A 19,530-nucleotide genomic window follows, 5' to 3' on the forward strand; every position below is an offset into this window, starting at 1 on the left:
GTGTAGGTACGTCAGTCAACATCAATTGAGAGTGATAGTTGAACAAGATACGATGGACAGTGTTACACTAACCCCATGGTTTAGACTGGTAACTAACTCATTTCTCTTCAAACGGCAGGATAGTCTGAAAGATCTCTACCACACGAAGACAATCTGGTACACAAAATACTGCACATAATTATTCAATCACAGAATTAACTAAATAAAATTAACATAAATATCATTAATTAGCATGTATTATTGTGAGAATAAGGTTTACAGGTAATAAGTGACTATAGATTTCTGACACCCGTTGTGTGGTAATTTTACACAAGGCTTGATTCCTCGTACATCTCGGCTATGACGTCTTTGTACTTTTCTGTGACTGCTTTTGTTTTACCTTCATGGTTGGTGTCAGCTCTCCCCCTGGAATACTGAAGTCTAAATTTCTGACAAAACAACTCTAATAAAATAACTAGTATATGAGTGTGTAGCTTACTTGGACTTCAGCTGCTCGTGATACACATTTTTCGTTCACTTTCTTCATCCTCTCTGTGATGTATTCTGTTACCAAGGGATCAGCTGTTGCCTCCTTCACTGTATACATGAAATACAGTGAGGCACACACATGGAAAAGTACAGGCACTATGGGACATACAGAAATCTTGGAACTAAAAATTAAATGATGGGTCCTTCACAGAGTTTAATTTCTCATTCAAACATAAAATGATTTAGTAACAAATGAAAGTACACAAATGAAAAAAAGAAAGCTTTAAAACAGTTTCTCATGACCCCGATATTTAACGGCTCAGTAAAAGGTTACCTTAATGGGACCTATTACATATCAATACTGCATTCTAATGTACAGTGATGTATCTAATATCACAGATACCATACTACATGCACTATACCTGAGGTAGCCAGTGATCTAAGTTGTGACATCATAGCTAATCCCATTGGTGATAACTCGTCAGTCGGTGTGAGATCATCCATCTGTGTGTGTGTGTGTGTGTGTGTGTGTGTGTGTGTGTGTGTGTGTGTGTGTGTGCTGCGAGACACTAACAACAGTATCATACAGTATGATATATAGTACTGTATAATAGGGACCACAAAGGTGTGGACGTGGCCCATGAAAAACATCAGCCTTACTTTTTCCTGATGATGATAAGCCTTCAGATCGACCTTTTTTGCAAAGTGTTTTCTACTTTTTTTCAACAAAACAATTTCAGTAAACCAGGCACGCCCACAGCCGGCTGTGGGAATGCGCCTGGTTAAAATACAGATGTAAGCTAAATGGACAGTAAAACCTTTCATCAGGATAAACACAACTGAGCCTAAGGTGCGCTTTGTTATCTCATTAATATGGCCACCTTGTTGGCCTTACTATTTGGGTCCCACAGGAGGCCATGGTACACTAAAAACTTCACACACAATATACAATTAGTTACCTTGCACTTGAAGGTGACCAACATGGTGAGGTACTTCTGATCATTACCAATAACACAACAATGACTGAGTAATGGTAACTCCTCCTTCATCAGCTGTGATAGAGATCACGTAATAATATTAGTAATGAGGTGAAAACAGGTTACCAGAATAAGTGTATCTGTATATCAAAACATACCCTGCACATGTACGTTTGACAGACTATGAAGTGTGTGGAAGTAAAGAATGATGTTTATTACAAAGCATCAATAAACAATACCAAAGGACACAACATTTAAGTTATAGTTATATCCCGTTACAAGGGTGATATCACTGTTATTACACGAGTCCGAGGCAGAGCTGTAATAACAATGATATCATCTGAGTATACGGGATATAACTATTTTATATCCCAGTGCGTGGAAGTTTATGGATAGTAAATTAAGTTTCGGTTTGAGTTCCTGTCACAGTGCTCAAAATTTTTGTGAAGGTTCAACTTCGTAGTTACAAGGGAGACCCTGCATACTGCCTACAAACTGTAGTGAAGGGTGGTGTTACAAAGTAGCAGTTCACCTTCGTCAGAAGTTGGTATGGTGGTGTCGCGGTGTGACATGTGTGAAAGAGGTAAAAAGACCTACAAGTGGCTACCGTAGTCCGAGATAGAATGATGAAGCTAGAAGTGAATGAAAGAAGTTAGTTCTTTACCATAGTGACTGTTGGGACTGATTGAAGGAGCAAAACTTGTAGCATTGCTGTACAAAGGATTAACTGTTTCCTTGTAAGATTTAGCAAGTTTAAATGTGGTGTGTTTTGTATCAATATTTCCTTATTTGGCTCTTTAGTCCATTGGTAAACAATACCATTCGCGGTTATTATGATGTCACAAACAAGACTGAGTGGCTCCGCAACAGGGTGAAAAGTTAGTTATCACTGGGTGATAACTAATACATCATACAGTAGCAGCGTCCCTCTGTCTAGCTGTATGGTAGCTATAACTCAGCATGGCACTTTGATACTCCCACACACTGGGATTTAAGGTGTACAGTGGAACCTCTCTTAACAAACTCCCTGAATTAAGGACACAATAGAAAAAAAACCTCCATAATAAGGATAAAATTTTTGGTCCCAACAGGTCTGGTTAATACATTTTTTTACTTCTGAAGGAGGAAAACCTCTATATTACAGCAAAAAATGGCCAAAATTTCTGGATCCCAAAATGTCCGTAATAGAGAGGTTCCACTGTAGTACATGCAGGCAAGCAGGCACACACCCACATACAACACACACACACGCACACACAAACTCTTCATTGCCTGATATTGATCACGTGATTTTCCAAAAATAAAAGGACAGACAACAGCAAAGGGGACCATCATGTTGCCAGTGGTTTATTGGATATGATTACGACACAGCTGGAAGGAACCCATATATATTCCAGCAACAGGAAGTCCCCTGGTATAGAAATAAACTACAGGTCATTGTCCCTGTGCTATATTGGTTACATAGGACACCAGAGGGGGGATACTAATCCCTACCATACACACAATGTACAGTACACACAATGTACAGTACACACATTACACAACACAAAACACATCCAGTAGTAAGATATGAAACTACAGTACAAGACTGTAGGTGACCTCTAAGGAATCGCCTACTGTAAGCAATTAACAATGAAATGTGTGCAGTGTAGGCCATAAACTGCTCAGTAAGGTACACTAATGGTTTACATCAAAGTTCAATAGATACCATGTGTATTACACATACCATGTACTAAGGCTGAGCGATACTACCGTTTTAGCGATATATCGCGATATTTTGAAAGTATCGATATTGCGATATTTTGTTATTAACTATCGTGATACCATGCCTGTACATTAGCTGTCATTAAAAACCCATTTGTTATGAAGTACTTGGCTAAGAATCCTTGTAAATGATAAAGTCCACCCATCTGGTTTCCCTGCAGAGAGGTGTGAACACCGTAACAACCTCAAAGCATGTGTTACAATAACTGTTACTGTAAACAAGGATGATAGTGGCTAGTTTGCTATCACCTATAAGGACTTCCTGCAGGAATGCTGAGCAATACACTATGTGGCACCAGCTATGATTGACTTATTTGTAAGTATCGTGAACTATTCAGTATTGTGAACTATTCAGTATTGTGAATAGTGGCTTTAGTATCGATCGTGATACTAAAATGGCAGTATCGCTCAGCCCCTACCATGTACTATACCATATCAAGTGATATTAACTTACGCTCTCCACAGGTACTGGGACAACATTTTCACCTCCTTTAGTGACCAGTATCTCTTTAATACGTCCAGTGATGGTTAGGAAACCTGAACAAATAGTATGTGTACAGTACAGTCACTACAACTGTACATGTCTAGTCTATTGCCTATATAGTCATAAAAATGAGAGTATTAGCTAAAGCATATATAAAGACACAGCCTATATTAACATTGTGCACTGATTTTAAAATCAGCATACACATCCTGTACAATTAAGAGTACTTGCAGTAAAATATTGTTATAGCAATGAAATTGGAATTTTAGTCAGTGACAATTGACAAACTGTAGGATAATAATCAAACTTTAGACCACAATACTTGAATTTCATTGGGTATCTAAATCCTGTAGATCCATTGTTCATGTCTCCATAGATCCTTGTTGCTGGGGTGATACAAAACGCAGCAACGCATGGGCATTTAACTGGATAGCAAGGTGCTGTAACACCCATTACAAGTTACAGGGAGGTGTATTGGGCCTGCTAATGCCACATTTGTCGTGTCGCAGGTAGGGCTGAGCAATAGTATCGATAGTGCGATATATCGCGATAGTAAATCACTATCATTATTGCGATAGTAGGGATATCACTATAGTGATAGTTATGATAAGCTCAGATCTGCATTAAAATTGTATCAACAACCCTTTCTATACTGTTTTACAGTTGGTATTTCCAGCTTTCTTACAAAGGAGTGGCCTGTAAAAGCTTTACCAAAAGTCCATATTCATCGGCCGCCCACGCAGTTAATTAACAAATGTCCTGTGCATGCAAAATAACTTTCTATATGACTGCAAATCATAGCTATACAACTAAGACTTTGTTAAGAGCAAAGTGTTTCATAAACTATCGGGATAGTATTCACTATCGTAATATTCAATGAGTAACTATCGTGATAGTAAATTTTTTACTATCGCTCAGCACTAGTCGCAGGCAGCTGTGAAGGTACTGTACAACAAGCAGCAATGAAGGTACAACAATGAGCTGTGGTATAAATTAGTTAACATTGAAACCTTCAGGCCCTGTAGTAGCGCCCTCGCTTCGCTTGTGCACTGGGCTTTTTGGGTTTCTAAATTCCATAGAACCCAGTGTTTTGATGTCTATTATTTAGAGTATAAGATAGTTAACATGACTTCAACTACATACATAGACCTAGTCCAGAAAGTAAGAAATTAGTACACACTCCACTCCCTTATTCTTCAAACATGAACTTCTGCACTCCTAATTCACAGTGTCAGTTTAACAGATCTGGTATGTTGTGTGGACAGTGTCAGCGAGGTCTCAGTACTGCATTTGGTTCCTCTCACTGTCAACAATGTTCAAATATCTACCTGTTTCTAATTGTACCCATTGCAATAGCAGGTCTTATGTCGGTGTTACTACTCTTTATTCTCAGCTTTTTAAGGCAGCACCTTTTTTTACAGCTTGGCTGTTTTTGTGCAGATATCACTTCTTTTTGTAATTGCATGTTCCAAGGCCAGCCTATGGTTGACCTTGATAATTCCTTTTAACTTTTCTTCCTTTACTACAGGAATCATCGAAGACTGCGTGGCTATATGAAGAACTCATTTTGAAGGTGCATATACCCCAATCATAGCTGGGTAGATTTGACTCAAACTAGGAATGGGAGATGCCCTACCCTGAGAAAGCTTCCACTGCAGAAATGGTTAATTATACCTTTCAAGCACTATGGAGCTATGGATACATGAAAACTTTTTAATTTAGATTTATTATTATTCCCAGGGTTACCAGCACCTCTTACCAGCACCCTTGACATCACAGAACTATATGACATTACTCCTTCTGAAGAGAGACAAGGAGAGCAAGTCTTCTGTAAAATACAACACTGAGCAGCATGACCCATACCAGCCCTTAATGTTGAAAATACAAGTGGGGTAAAAGAATCTACGTTGTTCATACTTCCGTTGTTTCTCACATTCAAAACATCGATAAACTACAGTGAGGATACTTGGGTACTCAGGCCACAATGTGAAAGTGCAATAACCTTAACGTTGACATTAAAAAATGCCTTCAGATGTTTGCTTACCTCCCAAGAATCCTGAAGCATAAACATCTACATGAGCTCCACCCTCATTGCATATTTAAGGCCAGGTCTCACCTGTAAATAGGCTGCAACGAATACATGAAAACGGCATTTTCTGCTTCCATAAAATGAGTATGTTGCCCACCCACACTGGCTGTACTTGGCTGCACAAACATGGCTATATACCTGCATAATGGACTGTTCTGTTGGAGTAATTCAACAGAACTTTGTGTATAAATGAATGGGCTTCAGTTATCCGCACGATTCACTTATCTGAACACTTTTAACATTTCCTGAGAACAAAGGGTTCAGATAGTTGAGGATTCAGTGTAATTGTAATACACTACACATACACACTCACTCATTAGGATTATCAATCTTCATCTCCACACCAACCATGGCCTTACCAGCACTACCCAAATTGTAAGCAGCTACAGGTACACAGGAGTGTATAAAGCGGATCACAAACAAACAATAACTACATATTTACCAATGCTGCTAACCTATATTATATAGTATATTAAAAGTTATAAATTTAAAAATGAAGTAGGGTTCCAAGTGATAAAAAGTAGTGAAACAAGATATGAAGCAATGGTAGCTATTACAGCATAGCTCAGTGGAGAATCCCTACTTTGGCAATGAGCACAAAATAATTTTTATACCATGCCATAGTAGGGATTTAACACTGAGCTATGCTGTAATAGCTACCATTGCTTCATATCTTGTTTCACTACTTTTTATCGCTTGGAACTCTACCTTATTTTTAAATTTATAATTTTTAGTATACTAATTTTAGTTTTTTTTGTTAAAGCATACAGTTAGTTATAAACATGTGACTGTTTTATTAGGGTGAGTGCTGTATTAGAGAATTTCGAGTCAGCCTGCAAAGATGTGTGCTTGCCCAAAAAGGGGCATGGTCATTGTGGTTTCGATCGATTATTGGAGTAGAGTATCTCGAATCAGCCTACAAGGTGTGTGGTCACAAATACAGCTAGCATAAAAGGGGCATGATCATCATGGTCTCAATTGATAGATTGATAATAGAATGGGCGTGATCTTGTGACCTATCGTGGAGTACCGGTATCTCCGTACAGTAGTGTAATCTAAGCGCCTTAATAATTTTGTGGCGTCTATTATGCTGTTTAAAGAAAGTGTTGATATGGAAAATTAATGCCCCGGTATGATTTCATTGGATGAAGAAGACGAGCAGCCTGATTGAAGATAAAAGAAAAGACAAGGCGCACACTCATCGGAACCCCAAAAGGCACATCCGATCGGTGAGTCTATTGTTGTGGCGTAAAATGGTGACCGTGTGCTGCTTCGTTTGGGCTCTAGGCTTGCGACTGTGGTCAGTGAGTGAGTGAGACGAAATTTCGAGTTTTGACAATTAAAAAAAAAAATTCTATATCCGGCCACCAGTAAGCATTTTCTTGTTTTTAATGCTACATTTGATGTTAGATGGACTAATGTTATTCTGTAAAGGTGATTTTTGTCGCGTAAAAAGTTTCTAAGCTGGTTATTAAAGGTGGTATTTTTTGGCAGCGTGCGTCACTTTTGATTACATCACAAACGATTGACATTAACATCATTACAGCTACATATTTTGTGGGTAGCCACCTTTGAATTCATTTTTTTTCACCCTAGTATTTTTTGCAGGCTGCACTCACTTGGCTGTTTTGGAATAGATAGCTATCACTTCTTTTTATTATTGCAAGCCACAAAGTCAGCCTACAGCTGGCTTTGGGGCTTTAATTTTATTGTCTTTTTTCTTTACTACAGATCTGGAATGGCAATGAATAAGTTCTATTTAGATTAAATTATTACATGAACTCTGAGACTCCGTACATTGCTAAACTCTTTACTAAAATGCTTGTTACATAGCCAAACTCCTCTGGTTGAACTCTCTACTGGGAGACTTTTAAAGTACAAATAGCTGAACTTTCTACAGGGTGACTTGATGCATAGCAACTGAACTCTCTCATGGGTGACTTGTAATGTACCTGAATGCTCTAATAGAGAGACTGTATTATTAGAGTATTTACAGTATGTAGTGTAGTCAGTTTTCTATAACTCAATTTTAATCTGATTTCTTCTTAACAACAATCTTCTACAGTAATCAATTCACTACATTGCAAATTTCAGCTCATTTCCTTCAGTGGTTTGACTGGTAGGAGTAGCAACAATTTCATTTTATTTTTCTGTGAAACTAGATTGTCCCTGTTACATATTAGAGTTGTATCAATTCCCACTTCTTAAGGAAAACCGATATCCGATATATTTTTACTCTGTCTTACCGATACTTAATCGATACCCAATTGTAGGTCTCCACAAGTTATACTTATGCATACTCTACTAAAAATACAGCTAGTAAAGCCAATGCTGTGAAATTGTTCACTTACCTCAACTCAAAGTTGCTAGTCACGCAAGTGGGCTAGAGCTTGAATCATCACTGGTGGTTACCACAAAACATAAACAAACTATCTCAGTACATACCAGAGCCTTTGACACCAGCCCTCCAGTGGTACTGCTGCTGCTGAAGCTGAATAGACTAATAATCTGCTGGCCACAGCCCATTACAACTGATTTCTGACTATAGTAAAAACAGCTACTTAATATCGGTACAACTCTATTACGTATGGTCAACGTTTTTGTTATAACTCCATGACCATCATCTCAATTATTTTTCAAACCAAAAAGGGTTGTACCAGAGGAGGCTGGACACAATGTAAGCGCTCCTGAAATTTATTACTGTTAATTGCATATTTCTAATATGTGATGAAGAGTAAGTGATAGAAGAAATGTTTAGCAATATCCACACCATGTTACCTTGTGCTTCTTAAGATGAACAGCAAATTCTTATTGCAAGGCGGGAGTGAGAGTTTCTAATTCTCTTCGATTCTCTGTGAGGCCCAGCTAGCGGCGTCTGCTTTTCTTTTTCAATACCCTGAGAAGCTTTGTTAGCATGCATATTGCTTTCTTCAACAATTATTGTGCTTAAATACATGTATATAAAGCGTTCCTATATGGATTCCACCCAACAAATGCTTACACACGTAATCCCCATAGATTTCAAGAGCAATTTACGTGCCTGGAGTAGTGGGGTTGAATGGGGTTGACCGGCTGAATAGACTAAACTTGAAGTGAACTCTCGTATGGTATTTGTGAAAACTTTCGTGAATGCTTTCAATACAAAATGTATGCGCTCACATGTGCGTGTCCAACCTCCTCTAGGGTTGCACTACAATAATTACTTCATGTATAAACCGATTTTCAAGCTATTCAGTCATGACTGTAAATGCACTGCATAATGCTCTTACTGCCCTCCAAAATTGAGGTACATTGACCAAGGTACACACAAGTTATTACAATTTTTCAAATTGTGCAAAAAGAAAAGGACAAACCAGAGAAGAAAATACAAAGAAAATAAGACAAACTTTGAAGGTGTGCAGGGTTCACCTTAAATTTGGAATGGGAGGTGCCCTGCCCTGAGAGAGTTTCCACAACAAAAATGGTTAATTTCCGAGCTACAGACACACCAAAATTGCACCTGTAAATACACACTTGTCTGCCACACACCCACACCAGTTGTGCTTGGCTATACAACACATTATTGTCTTGATCAAAATGGGTACTGTAGGTACAGTATGTGTACACATGTTTATAACATGTTTGTGTAGTTAGGATGTGTACATATTAGTGATGTGCGATATATCGAAAAATATCGATTTTGCGATAATTTTGTCGATATCATTATCATATCGATTTTCGATACTGCTTTAGCAGATTTCGATATTTATCAAAATGGTGATAATTATTGAAATATCGAAGAACATTTCGATAAATCTACAGCATTTGGTGTGATTGCACAATCACGCTAGAAATGAAGGTTGGTTCTGTACTATCTAGCCACTTTAAAAACTTGTCTACCAGTTTTCTAGGCTTACTATTAGTTTTGTGCATTGTAGTTGTGTGTAAATTGTATTTCAAGCATATTTATAAATATTGGCCGCCCACGTAATTACACCACCCACACAATTAAAAATTATCGAAAATCGTATCGAAATTTCGATATTTACCCCAATATCGATACGATATCATATCAAAATAAAAATCCTGATATCGCACACCACTAGTACATATGCACACACTACACACGAACACATTCACAATACCATACAATGTGTAGACAATCCAGTCATAATAGAGATGATAACTTACAAGGAAGGGACACAGTGTGTGGTCCAGTACATTCAGACATTCCATACATCTCACAGATGGGTACATCCAACTGCATGAAGAACTCGACCACTGAATGATCAATGGGAGCTGCACCAGTGACCTACCAGTGTACAGAGCAGTAATTGGTTCTATGTTTGTGATGTGTATGTTTGTGCGTACATGTAGTGTGTGTGTGTGTGTGTGTGTGTGTGTGTGTGTGTGTGTGTGTGTGTGTGTGTGTGTGTGTGTGTGTGTGTGTGTGTGTGTGTGTGTGTGTGTGTGTGTGTTCTGTGTGTAGTGTACCTCACATACATGACTTTTCTATTGCTCATATTACAGCAATCTATCGTAATATTTATGACTGGGAAAGTGAAAACCTGCCATGTTTGCAATTTTATTTTGCTACAAAAAAGTGCATAAATACACTGGGTAAAAAATGCATCCCACATAAAATTCTGAATGTTTTAATCACCTCAAGTTAATGTAACCTGGAATTGCCTGCTTGTGGAGAGTAAGGATATCTTTGATCAGTGTCCGTACTGTAAAGGCATGTGAATTAAAGGCACTTGACTGAGTTGTTTACGATGTAGTAAAAATAAAGTTCACTTGTATAGTTCTGTACAAATCGAATTTCTTGCTGTTCCAACTGTCTTGTGCTAATAACTCTAAAACTATTAACAAGTTGTAATTAGTTGAAACTTTGGCAGTCCACTAAGTACAGTGATACAGAGAAGTGTAGGTTAGAGGCCTAACAAGGTTTTAAAATCCACAAAGATCTGAGGGCATGGTCTCTAACCGACTTAGAAAATGCATGCATTTTATATGGGCAATAGGTGGGGAGTCATTGTGGGATTGGGTTATATGTTGTACTGAAGTCATCACACAATGTTAAAATAATCACGGAAGACTGAATGTGCTTTTGTCAAAGCGTTGAATAAATCAAAGCTTGCACCATTTCCTTTCACAAGTTAGACTTGGATCTGACACAGCTGGGAAATAGAAGTGATCGACAATGTCAAGCTGGGTTAGTGGTAGCCAGTGCCTATGGTGTTACAGCAGTGTAAAGAACACGTGTGTAGAAGAAGCAGCTTGTGTGGAATTATACGATGAGAACGAGTTGTCACAAGTTGTGCCTTCAGTGGCGCCACAGTAGCAAGAAGAACAGGCATGGTTTCACCACACCCACATTACACATTGTGTAAAATAACATTTCTACCAAGGAAGTTTACTCATTTAGGTATTAGAAAACAACCTTAAAACACTCTAGAAACAGATGGGCACTAAACAGAATTTTCAATAATATTCTGGACTTCTCCATTCATCGTAACAAACATACATACATTAGATTTAGTGTTGCCACGATATATCGATACATTGATAGTATCGATATAACAAGGTGGTGATATGATATAGCCAATCAGTTATATTGATGGTTGCATCACAATGATGCAGTAGAGGCCAGACATATGGTGCTTGACATTTAATTAAGTTATGTGTTGATGGTGTAGTGTGGTAAACAAGCCAACCCCAAAGTAAACTGGGAGGTTTTACGGTTTCTATGTAGTGCCACTTGTCTCAACTGTAAAGCAGCAGCAAAATGCATATAAAACCTGATAAACAAGAGTAGCTTTTGCTTGTGGCATACATCCAACCTAAATTTAAACTTACAATGAAGAGTATGTATATGTTTATCTTGCAAATGTTACAGTTAGTTCTATATCGTGATATATGTATCGTGACATAAACCTTGGTGATATATGATAGAGTTCTTCTATATCATGGCAGCACTAGTAGATTGTACCTCCCATAATTGAATTCTTTGAGGTATGCCTATAAAATGAATAGAGTGGTTAATAAATGTTGTTAACCACATGTTGGTCTGGGTGACCGCTGACTATTAGCCTGAATATGTGAGAGCATTGCAAATCAATGATCGAAAGTGAGATTTGTGATGCTTGAGGTCTTTTCTGCTAGCAGGTTTCTAACCATTTTAAGAACCTGCTAGCAGGTCTCTTAGTGGATTTTAAAGACCTCATAGACCAAAGCATATTATGCATACCATTTTCTAAACAATAAAGAAATTTGAGGAATGTGCAAACATGGTGGGTTTCCGCTATTTACTCTAAACTCATTTCATCATAACAGTGTTGGGCAAGTTACTTTGTAAAAGTAACTTGTTACATATTACTTGCAACTGAACTATTTAGTTACAGTTACATATTACCCATAAAATAAAGTAACTATAATAATATTACGTATTATATTACTTTGTGTCCACAGCCTTAAGCAGTCACGTGTGAAACTACCACCTTATCACGTGACTGGATTTCGTTGTTGGGCAATGTGCTAATCTTGGTTATAAGCAAGAAGCTGGTGAATAAGCTTCATTTAGTAGGCTTCATTACTTTGTAGTGGCTAGGCGTTACTCAGTGGATTACTAACGAGATTAGTAACTTCTTTACTTGTAGTAATAATATTACGTAATATTAGACTCGTTACAGTAACTATATTACTTAGGTAACGCGTTACATTTGTAAGTAAAATAACTTTAGTTATATTACCTGTTTTTATAGCGTATTTCGTTATATTACTTAGGTACCACAAAAGTAATAACATTACGTAACGCGTTACACAAGTAACGCGTTACTTCCAACACTGATCATTAATAACATACAACACACCTGAAATCTACACCGATCCAGACCAAGCTTCTTCCTGACTCCCTGAAATGTTAACCTACAGAGAAACAAGTCATCACATCATGTAGTGGTGTACTATTCAACAATGAGTCTAGTTCATCACAGGTATAGCTACCAAACAGTGTCACTAAAAAGTGACAACCATACATACAATTTGCCAATAACAGCTCAATTATTACAGTACTAGAATATCAAAGTTTAAAATTCAATTAAGTTCTAAAAGAGTCTGGTCCCTTACTGAGGTTTGGGCCAATCCAAAAACCAGCCTCACCTTTCCTCCATGACAGCTTGGTAGTATTGATCTGACATAATCACGTGCCTCTAAAGCAAGCCGAACATTTCTACGAAATTTAAATAATTTACAAATACAGTAGTGAAAGGAAATACAAATTTAGTGTCAGAAAAGCCTAAACCTACATGATCCCTACAACACCCAGGTGATAGTGGAGAAAGAAATGATGCACAAAGGCGGACAAACGGTAGGGAAAATAGGCACGTCTAGAGTTAAGTGATAAGTCCAGATATAGTGTTATGCTTGGTTGAATGCATCAATTAGTAGAAAATTCAACTAAATACATGTAATGTCAAAGATGTGCCTTCTCCACAACTGTCTTTGATTTCTTTTTTCAAATGTTTTATTATTATGGAAACATACGTGTGTGTGTGTGTGTGTGTGTGTGTGTGTGTGTGTGTGTGTGTGTGTGTGTGTGTGTGTGTGTGTGTGTGTGTGTGTGTGTGTGTGTGTGAAAAAGCATTTTCATTCTTTCTGTTTATAATACAGTACACTAGTACTGGTGTAGTGTGCTAGCTTTGACACAATGTCACATGTCTTGATACTGGTTACTTGTGTATATGTGACCTAATTTTAGAAAACCGTCGATATCCGCACAATTTTCAAAACGCATTTTATTCTTTCTTTGTTTTCTACAGGGACAGAGGAATGGACTAGTCAAGTTTCAGCTTCCTAAGTTAATTCTGGGAAATTCCTAAAAGCAAATTTTGAGCATATTTGACTTTTGACTCGGGCCTACTGCTGGACCTCTGTCAGCATTGAGAAAATTGGAATTGTTAATTAACTTATTAGTACATATTTAGGAGAAATTCAAACTATTAAACCACTCTTTCAAATTTCATCAAAACTGGCACAACGACAATGTACAAAACTATGCACCAAGATTCCTTTCATCACATTTATATGTTATGCTTGTTTGTACTGTAATTATGGGATTGTACAATGCTTCTGCTGTTGAGCTATACACTATACAGTGAAACCTATCATCACTGTATAATAAGGTCACCTGACTCACCTCAATAAAGTAACCACTGACTCCACTGTATTATAGTCTCCATAAGTGTCATTTATGTACAAAATGACCTGTTTAGCTCCTAATTAATAATGTCAGCGAATGTTGACCCAAAGGTGACCAGAATAGATAATCCTTTATGCTCAACAATTAGGTAAACTTGCAGTAGATTAACAAAATTGTAAACCGGACACCTAAGGACTCCACTAAGTGTTCTTATTGAAACATTGTCCTGATCTCAAGTACTTTGTAAGAACAAAATTAATGTATAATCATTACCAGGTGTGCATAATTATTTCAGGACATCCTTTTTGATGTGGTTTTTCCTTGTATAACAAGGTGGTTGTGTACAAGAGGTAGATATTGCATGCTTACTTTGTACAATGCCCAAAATGAAGACATATTTATGTAATTATTGGAAATAATTTAATAGTGGAACAAACATGAAGTAGGGCCTATAAAATAAGGAGTTTACACTGCACAAATTTGCGGTGTTACATCAGTGATAAATGTGTAGGCCTGGGACAATTAATATGCGCTTTCAGGAATTTCCCAAATTTTTCACTTATGCTCTTCAGTTGCTCCATTATGCCATGCATTAGCAATATTTCTTAGAACCTTTAATTACAAAGTGACTGTTCTATTAGAAAGTATCATAATAATAAAGTATGTAAAATGCATTTGAGTGCTCTATTGCAGTCTGCAGTTTCCACTGACTGCTCTATTAGGGAGTATCAATCTACATATTTTCATGGAATTAAACCCCATAGTTTGAAGTATCCACCTAATATGACTCTGGATCCAGCCTATTATGCTTTTTATTGTGCTGGCAAATTTGATCCAGGCCTATAAATGTACATGTGACTTTGTGTAGTGTTAATTTATAGGGTAATTGCCATAATAAGAATATAACATGACTACATCTCATCACCAAGTGTATACTCTTGAAGCAGCTACAGATCATTTTAAAATTATTTTTTATTAATGCTTTACAGCACAAGTGCTGAAGGTCTGTAAGACACCTGGTCCTACAGCCTGCTCAACAACTTTAGCTACATAAGGTGTGTTTGAAAAGTTGGAGAGAGGAGAAAAAATCCATGACTGGAGCTAGGTGGCCTCGCCATCTGATTTATGCTCAAACGCTTACAGGAGGTGGTCAAGATGTTTTCTCTTTGTTATTTCCATGAAATTATATCCATAGGAGTTCTAGAGAGTAACTCGTTATCTTATAAACAAGTGTGCTGAATAACTGCTCCTAGATGGTGCATGCCAATGCATGTATGTATAGCTATGTATAAGATTAAAATATAAGCCATTTAGTGGTTTCATTTCGATCCTACACTAACATTTTCAGGTCTTCATCTTCTTTAGTGTAATGTATATTGTTATATAGCATGTATCGGTTCAAGTAAATTGAGTGTGTTAGTATAATACCAATTCTTAGGCAGGTGATACATGTAACAGCTTGATTTTCTGCACAAGAAAATATTGAGATAAATCTTATTTTCCAATTACATGGTGCATGGTTATAGGAACAATAAAAGCATATTCTGCATTTTGCCTTGTATAGCTATAATTGCTGTGTACACACTGTGGATTTTAGTGCTGTTTGTAAATGATTTTCCAAAGTTCCTTAACAAAATTGAAGGTTGTTGACATGTGGGGACTGCACCTTCAGAACCCTGCATTTGGGAATCACTGCTATACCACTACTACTATAACATACATTGTGCTTTTGAACAAAGGCGGTGGGGACAGAGGGCCCCACTTTTTTGGGACACTGTTTGCAAGAAAACATCGAGATACTCTAATAGAAAAGTCAGGATCTGGATACTATATTAGAGCAGTCACAGTATGCAGAGAAGCAGCGTAGCAAATTACTTAGCTACATATGTGTAGTTATAAATAAGGAAATGTAATTGGTGGAGAGCAGCTATTGTCAGCAAGTTGTAACCTTTTTTTTTTTTTTTTTGGTCTTTAACTTATAGCTGGCCTTTGAAGATTTTATCTATGACCAGCTTTGCATGCCTTATAATGTGTATTGTGTATGAGATGTTGCTAAACATTGCATGTGATCACCATGAGGAAAGTGAACTCTATCTGTGTCCAATAATAATAATCTAGCAGGTAGCTATAGGCTATAGCTAAATATTATGAATCTTGAATCATAGCAAGGGTTGTGAAGAGGGGGAGGCAAGGGTGTATAGCCCCAGTCAAAATGTATGCGAAGGAGTCCTGATTAAAAAACATCATTGAACACCAACAACGTAACCGAATGTGCTACAGTGTCTATTCTATAACTGCAAACAACTGGATGCATGCTTATAATAAGTACCAGGGGTATCAGAGTATAGGTGTGACCAGTCAGACCAGGCCTCACCACTTTTTGGCTGAAATTAAAAAAATCCTTCAGACTCGATGAAGCCAAAACAAAAGTAGTGAACATGCAATACTTAGTATTTATTTAATGATAGAAGCAACACTTACTAATTAACCTGTCTTTTACCCAGAATAGCTTCAGATCTACGTACTTCGTCCACACTGTATTAAGGGACTCTAAAATAATTACTGCTTTGGCTTTGTAGCTACTTTTGAAAACATTACTTACAGTTTATCTCTTTAATCCCAAAGAGTTAAACAGTATTACAGAGGTGCTTTCTGGTCAGTGCCCCTAACATTGAACACTTGTAGGGTATCTGTAACTAACACTTTGCACAGTATCTTATACAGACCAATCCAAATAACATTGATGTCATTTTTTGAAAACTTCCTGGAGGCCAGATCCTCTAGTTTTAACAGCATTAGGACTAGCTAAGCCTTACCACTTTGACTTTAATTTAATCTAACACCCACAAAGTAGAGTTGTTACCCTAATACAAAACTTTATTATTGTGCATGAAATCAACTCAGATACAGTTTCTGAGGCCGATTTTCAAAAATTTCCTGCCCAGGGCTCTCCTAGTTTGTATAATATGCATGTTAGTGTTCGGACTGTTTACACATCAAGGTATGGCTGCTTTTCCTCTAAATAGTATGTAGCTAGGTCCAGGCATTGAAAAAAAGATTATGCCCTTGAATACATTTATACCTCACCAGAAAGGTGTTTTCTTTGCTTATACTGTAGGAGTCAGTTACTTGAGAAAGCGTGTTAAATAAAAGTTATTTTAGGCACTGCCAAAGAACCTAATCATGAGCACCACGCAGTAAAATTTAATGAAGAATGCATTTACACTGTATAGTGGGTGCACGCATTGTAATGTCTCACCACACCTTGCTCATTCGACAAGCTAGAAAGGATGGATGTGAAATCCCTACCACAAAACTGTAATTGTATTTACGTGCAGCTTTACAGTGACCAGTACTGAACAACTTGTAGTAATTCTACAATTAAATTATAATTAGACGCCTGTGGCCTGAAGTATAACTATTATGTAGGATTAATTTCACTTGATTTTGTTCTCTCAGTTCTAAAAGTAAGCTGTCATGGTAGTGAAACATGCACATTAATTTTGTTGTAACATGAGCAATGAAAGATAGTACATTAAATTAACAGCAGAAACAAGTTTTTTGCACTGAGCAGCCTCGCCATCAGCAAGGGCGGATTTAGGGAGGGTGCTTGGGGCGCTGAAACACCCCCCTCCAAAATTTTACAATGAGCAAGCTAGGAAGCTTCTAGAAGCTGTAGTACAGATGCAGTTGCATTTTATACACATGTATGGGCAATGAAAGAATTGAAAGAGCAAGGGGAATAGCTAATTTTATCCAAGAATTACTAAGAGGGGTTCAAAATTATACCTTTGGAGTAAGTCTTACCTTAGAAGTTGCTAAATCCGAAATACTCTAATAGAACAGTCAATTACTCTAATAGAACATCCATCATTAAAACTATAATTTTCAAGAAGTTACCAGAGTGTAAGCTGAAATTAAACCTATTCTTCTAGACCTGTGCACTACTACCCTCACCATTGTACCAAACATCCAGCCATATACCAATCACTTCAGGTAAAAGATTTATACCTTTAATGTACTATAAATTGTATAAAACATCATTAATTGAAAATCTATTCTGAAAATAACCTTGTCTGTCAAATAGTTTAACTTATTTAGTCTCCTCTACAAACTTGATTCTTGGGTTGAAATGCTTCTCTTGCAAGTAAAACAATAGTATTATAATAATAGTGAATTTCTTAGCTTTTAGAAAGTTCACAAGGCTGCAACATCTGAGAACTGTTCGTTTTTGTTTCCCTTGCTTGATAAAATCCCATGCTACATTTGTATAAATCTAGCAGCTTTGGAGTTTGCACTATCAAATCCCTTGGCTCAACTTTGAGCTTAAATGATACTGCAGCATTTATGTTGTCATGATCATTGTGTGTTAAAAGGGAGTTAGTTGTGGCCAAAAACTAGTTGTATTTGTAGACTAGTTGTAAAACAATTATAATGATGGATGGACCCATCATTTTAAAAGTTAGATTGAAATAGCAACCTACACTACAGAACAGTGGCTACATATGAAGTAGAACCAATCCTGTGTTTTAAATATTCTCCTTGACCTTACATTCAATTAACTATACACTCTTTATTCTCATTGACAAGCCGCTTTTATACATTTTCTTAAAATCCAATAACAAGAAATAGTGTATAGTTCTGTTTTTTAATTAAAATTACTTCCACCTGAACTCATTTATCTTGTACCCAGATTTGGTTAAAAATAGTTTCTAGATTCAATCTTGTGATAGCCATTTTCCAAAAATTTCCAGGGGGTCTGGGAGTATATATGCCGCCAGATCTAGAGCCCCCTTAGCTGGAGAATTATATACAGCTGAGTGCACATGCACTCCATACACTGGTGAGTCAGTCTACTTGCCCTCTCCACTCCCACTTACCCTCTCTACTGTTTGGACAGCTATGTGTAGTTTGAGCCATGAGACTGTAAATTACACTATACTTCAAAACACTAAATTTGATCATGTGCAGTTGATACCCATATGTTTTCACTACTAGTTCTTTAAGATGTTAGTCTAAGATTGAATTTTAGCTACATGGCTGCGCCCTTTAGTTATATTGACAAGCTGTAGGGGAATAATGGTATCACATAAACAAAGTGATATCATTTTTCACTCAAAATTACTACCAAATTCAATCTCAATAGGCTAAATTTTTCTGTGGGGGCATGCCCCCAGACCCGCCTAGATATAGTATGCTCCGCATGCTGAGTGTGCTACTCACACTAGTTGTATCAACTATCTTGCTACATATATAAATGTCCATGTTAGCACCCCCATTCTGAAATCCTAGATCCGCCCCTGATCAGTGCTATCATGTAGCAGTCTCAATAAAGCTTGCATCGGTGGTGCACTGATCATATGCAGCAAACGTAGCTGGAAGAGAGATGTAGGCCTATCCTGCTTCGTGAAACGATAAAGTACTGGGCAGCGAGACGAAGTACACGTGTCACCTCAGCACGAACATCGAGGCCGGAATGCTTCACAGAACTTTCAGTGTTTTTATATATTCAACTACAAAGACGGTCAAACGAGAAGATAACGTTGTCAGCACATTGGACCAACACTGC

The 19,530-nt window shown here is 37.3% G+C and overlaps 1 protein-coding gene across 3 annotated transcripts; it reads right to left on the bottom strand.

Annotated features, from left to right (window-relative positions):
- Positions 1–166: 166 nt before the first annotated feature.
- LOC136254230 (long-chain-fatty-acid--CoA ligase ACSBG2-like) lies at positions 167–12,992 on the bottom strand. Of its 3 annotated transcripts, XM_066046892.1 has the most exons (7): positions 12,923–12,948; positions 12,634–12,688; positions 9,953–10,073; positions 3,664–3,746; positions 891–1,520; positions 479–576; positions 167–428 (listed from the first exon to the last, which is right to left on the bottom strand). In XM_066046892.1, exons 1-5 carry the CDS (start codon positions 12,931–12,933, stop codon positions 1,329–1,331), a joined length of 462 nt encoding a protein of 153 aa, XP_065902964.1. In that variant the 5' UTR covers positions 12,934–12,948; the 3' UTR covers positions 167–428; positions 479–576; positions 891–1,328. The 3 variants fall into 3 exon arrangements, with proteins under 3 accessions (XP_065902964.1, XP_065902965.1, XP_065902966.1); XM_066046893.1 differs by lacking the exons at positions 167–428; positions 479–576 and adding an exon at positions 6,096–6,165 and having other exon boundaries at positions 1,466–1,520; positions 12,923–12,992; XM_066046894.1 differs by lacking the exons at positions 167–428; positions 479–576; positions 891–1,520; positions 3,664–3,746 and adding exons at positions 5,033–6,027; positions 6,096–6,165 and having other exon boundaries at positions 12,923–12,992.
- Positions 12,993–19,530: the final 6,538 nt, after the last annotated feature.

The sequence above is a fragment of the Dysidea avara genome, chromosome 4 (assembly GCF_963678975.1).
Source record: "Dysidea avara chromosome 4, odDysAvar1.4, whole genome shotgun sequence".
Classification (NCBI taxonomy): Eukaryota; Metazoa; Porifera; class Demospongiae; order Dictyoceratida; family Dysideidae; genus Dysidea; species Dysidea avara.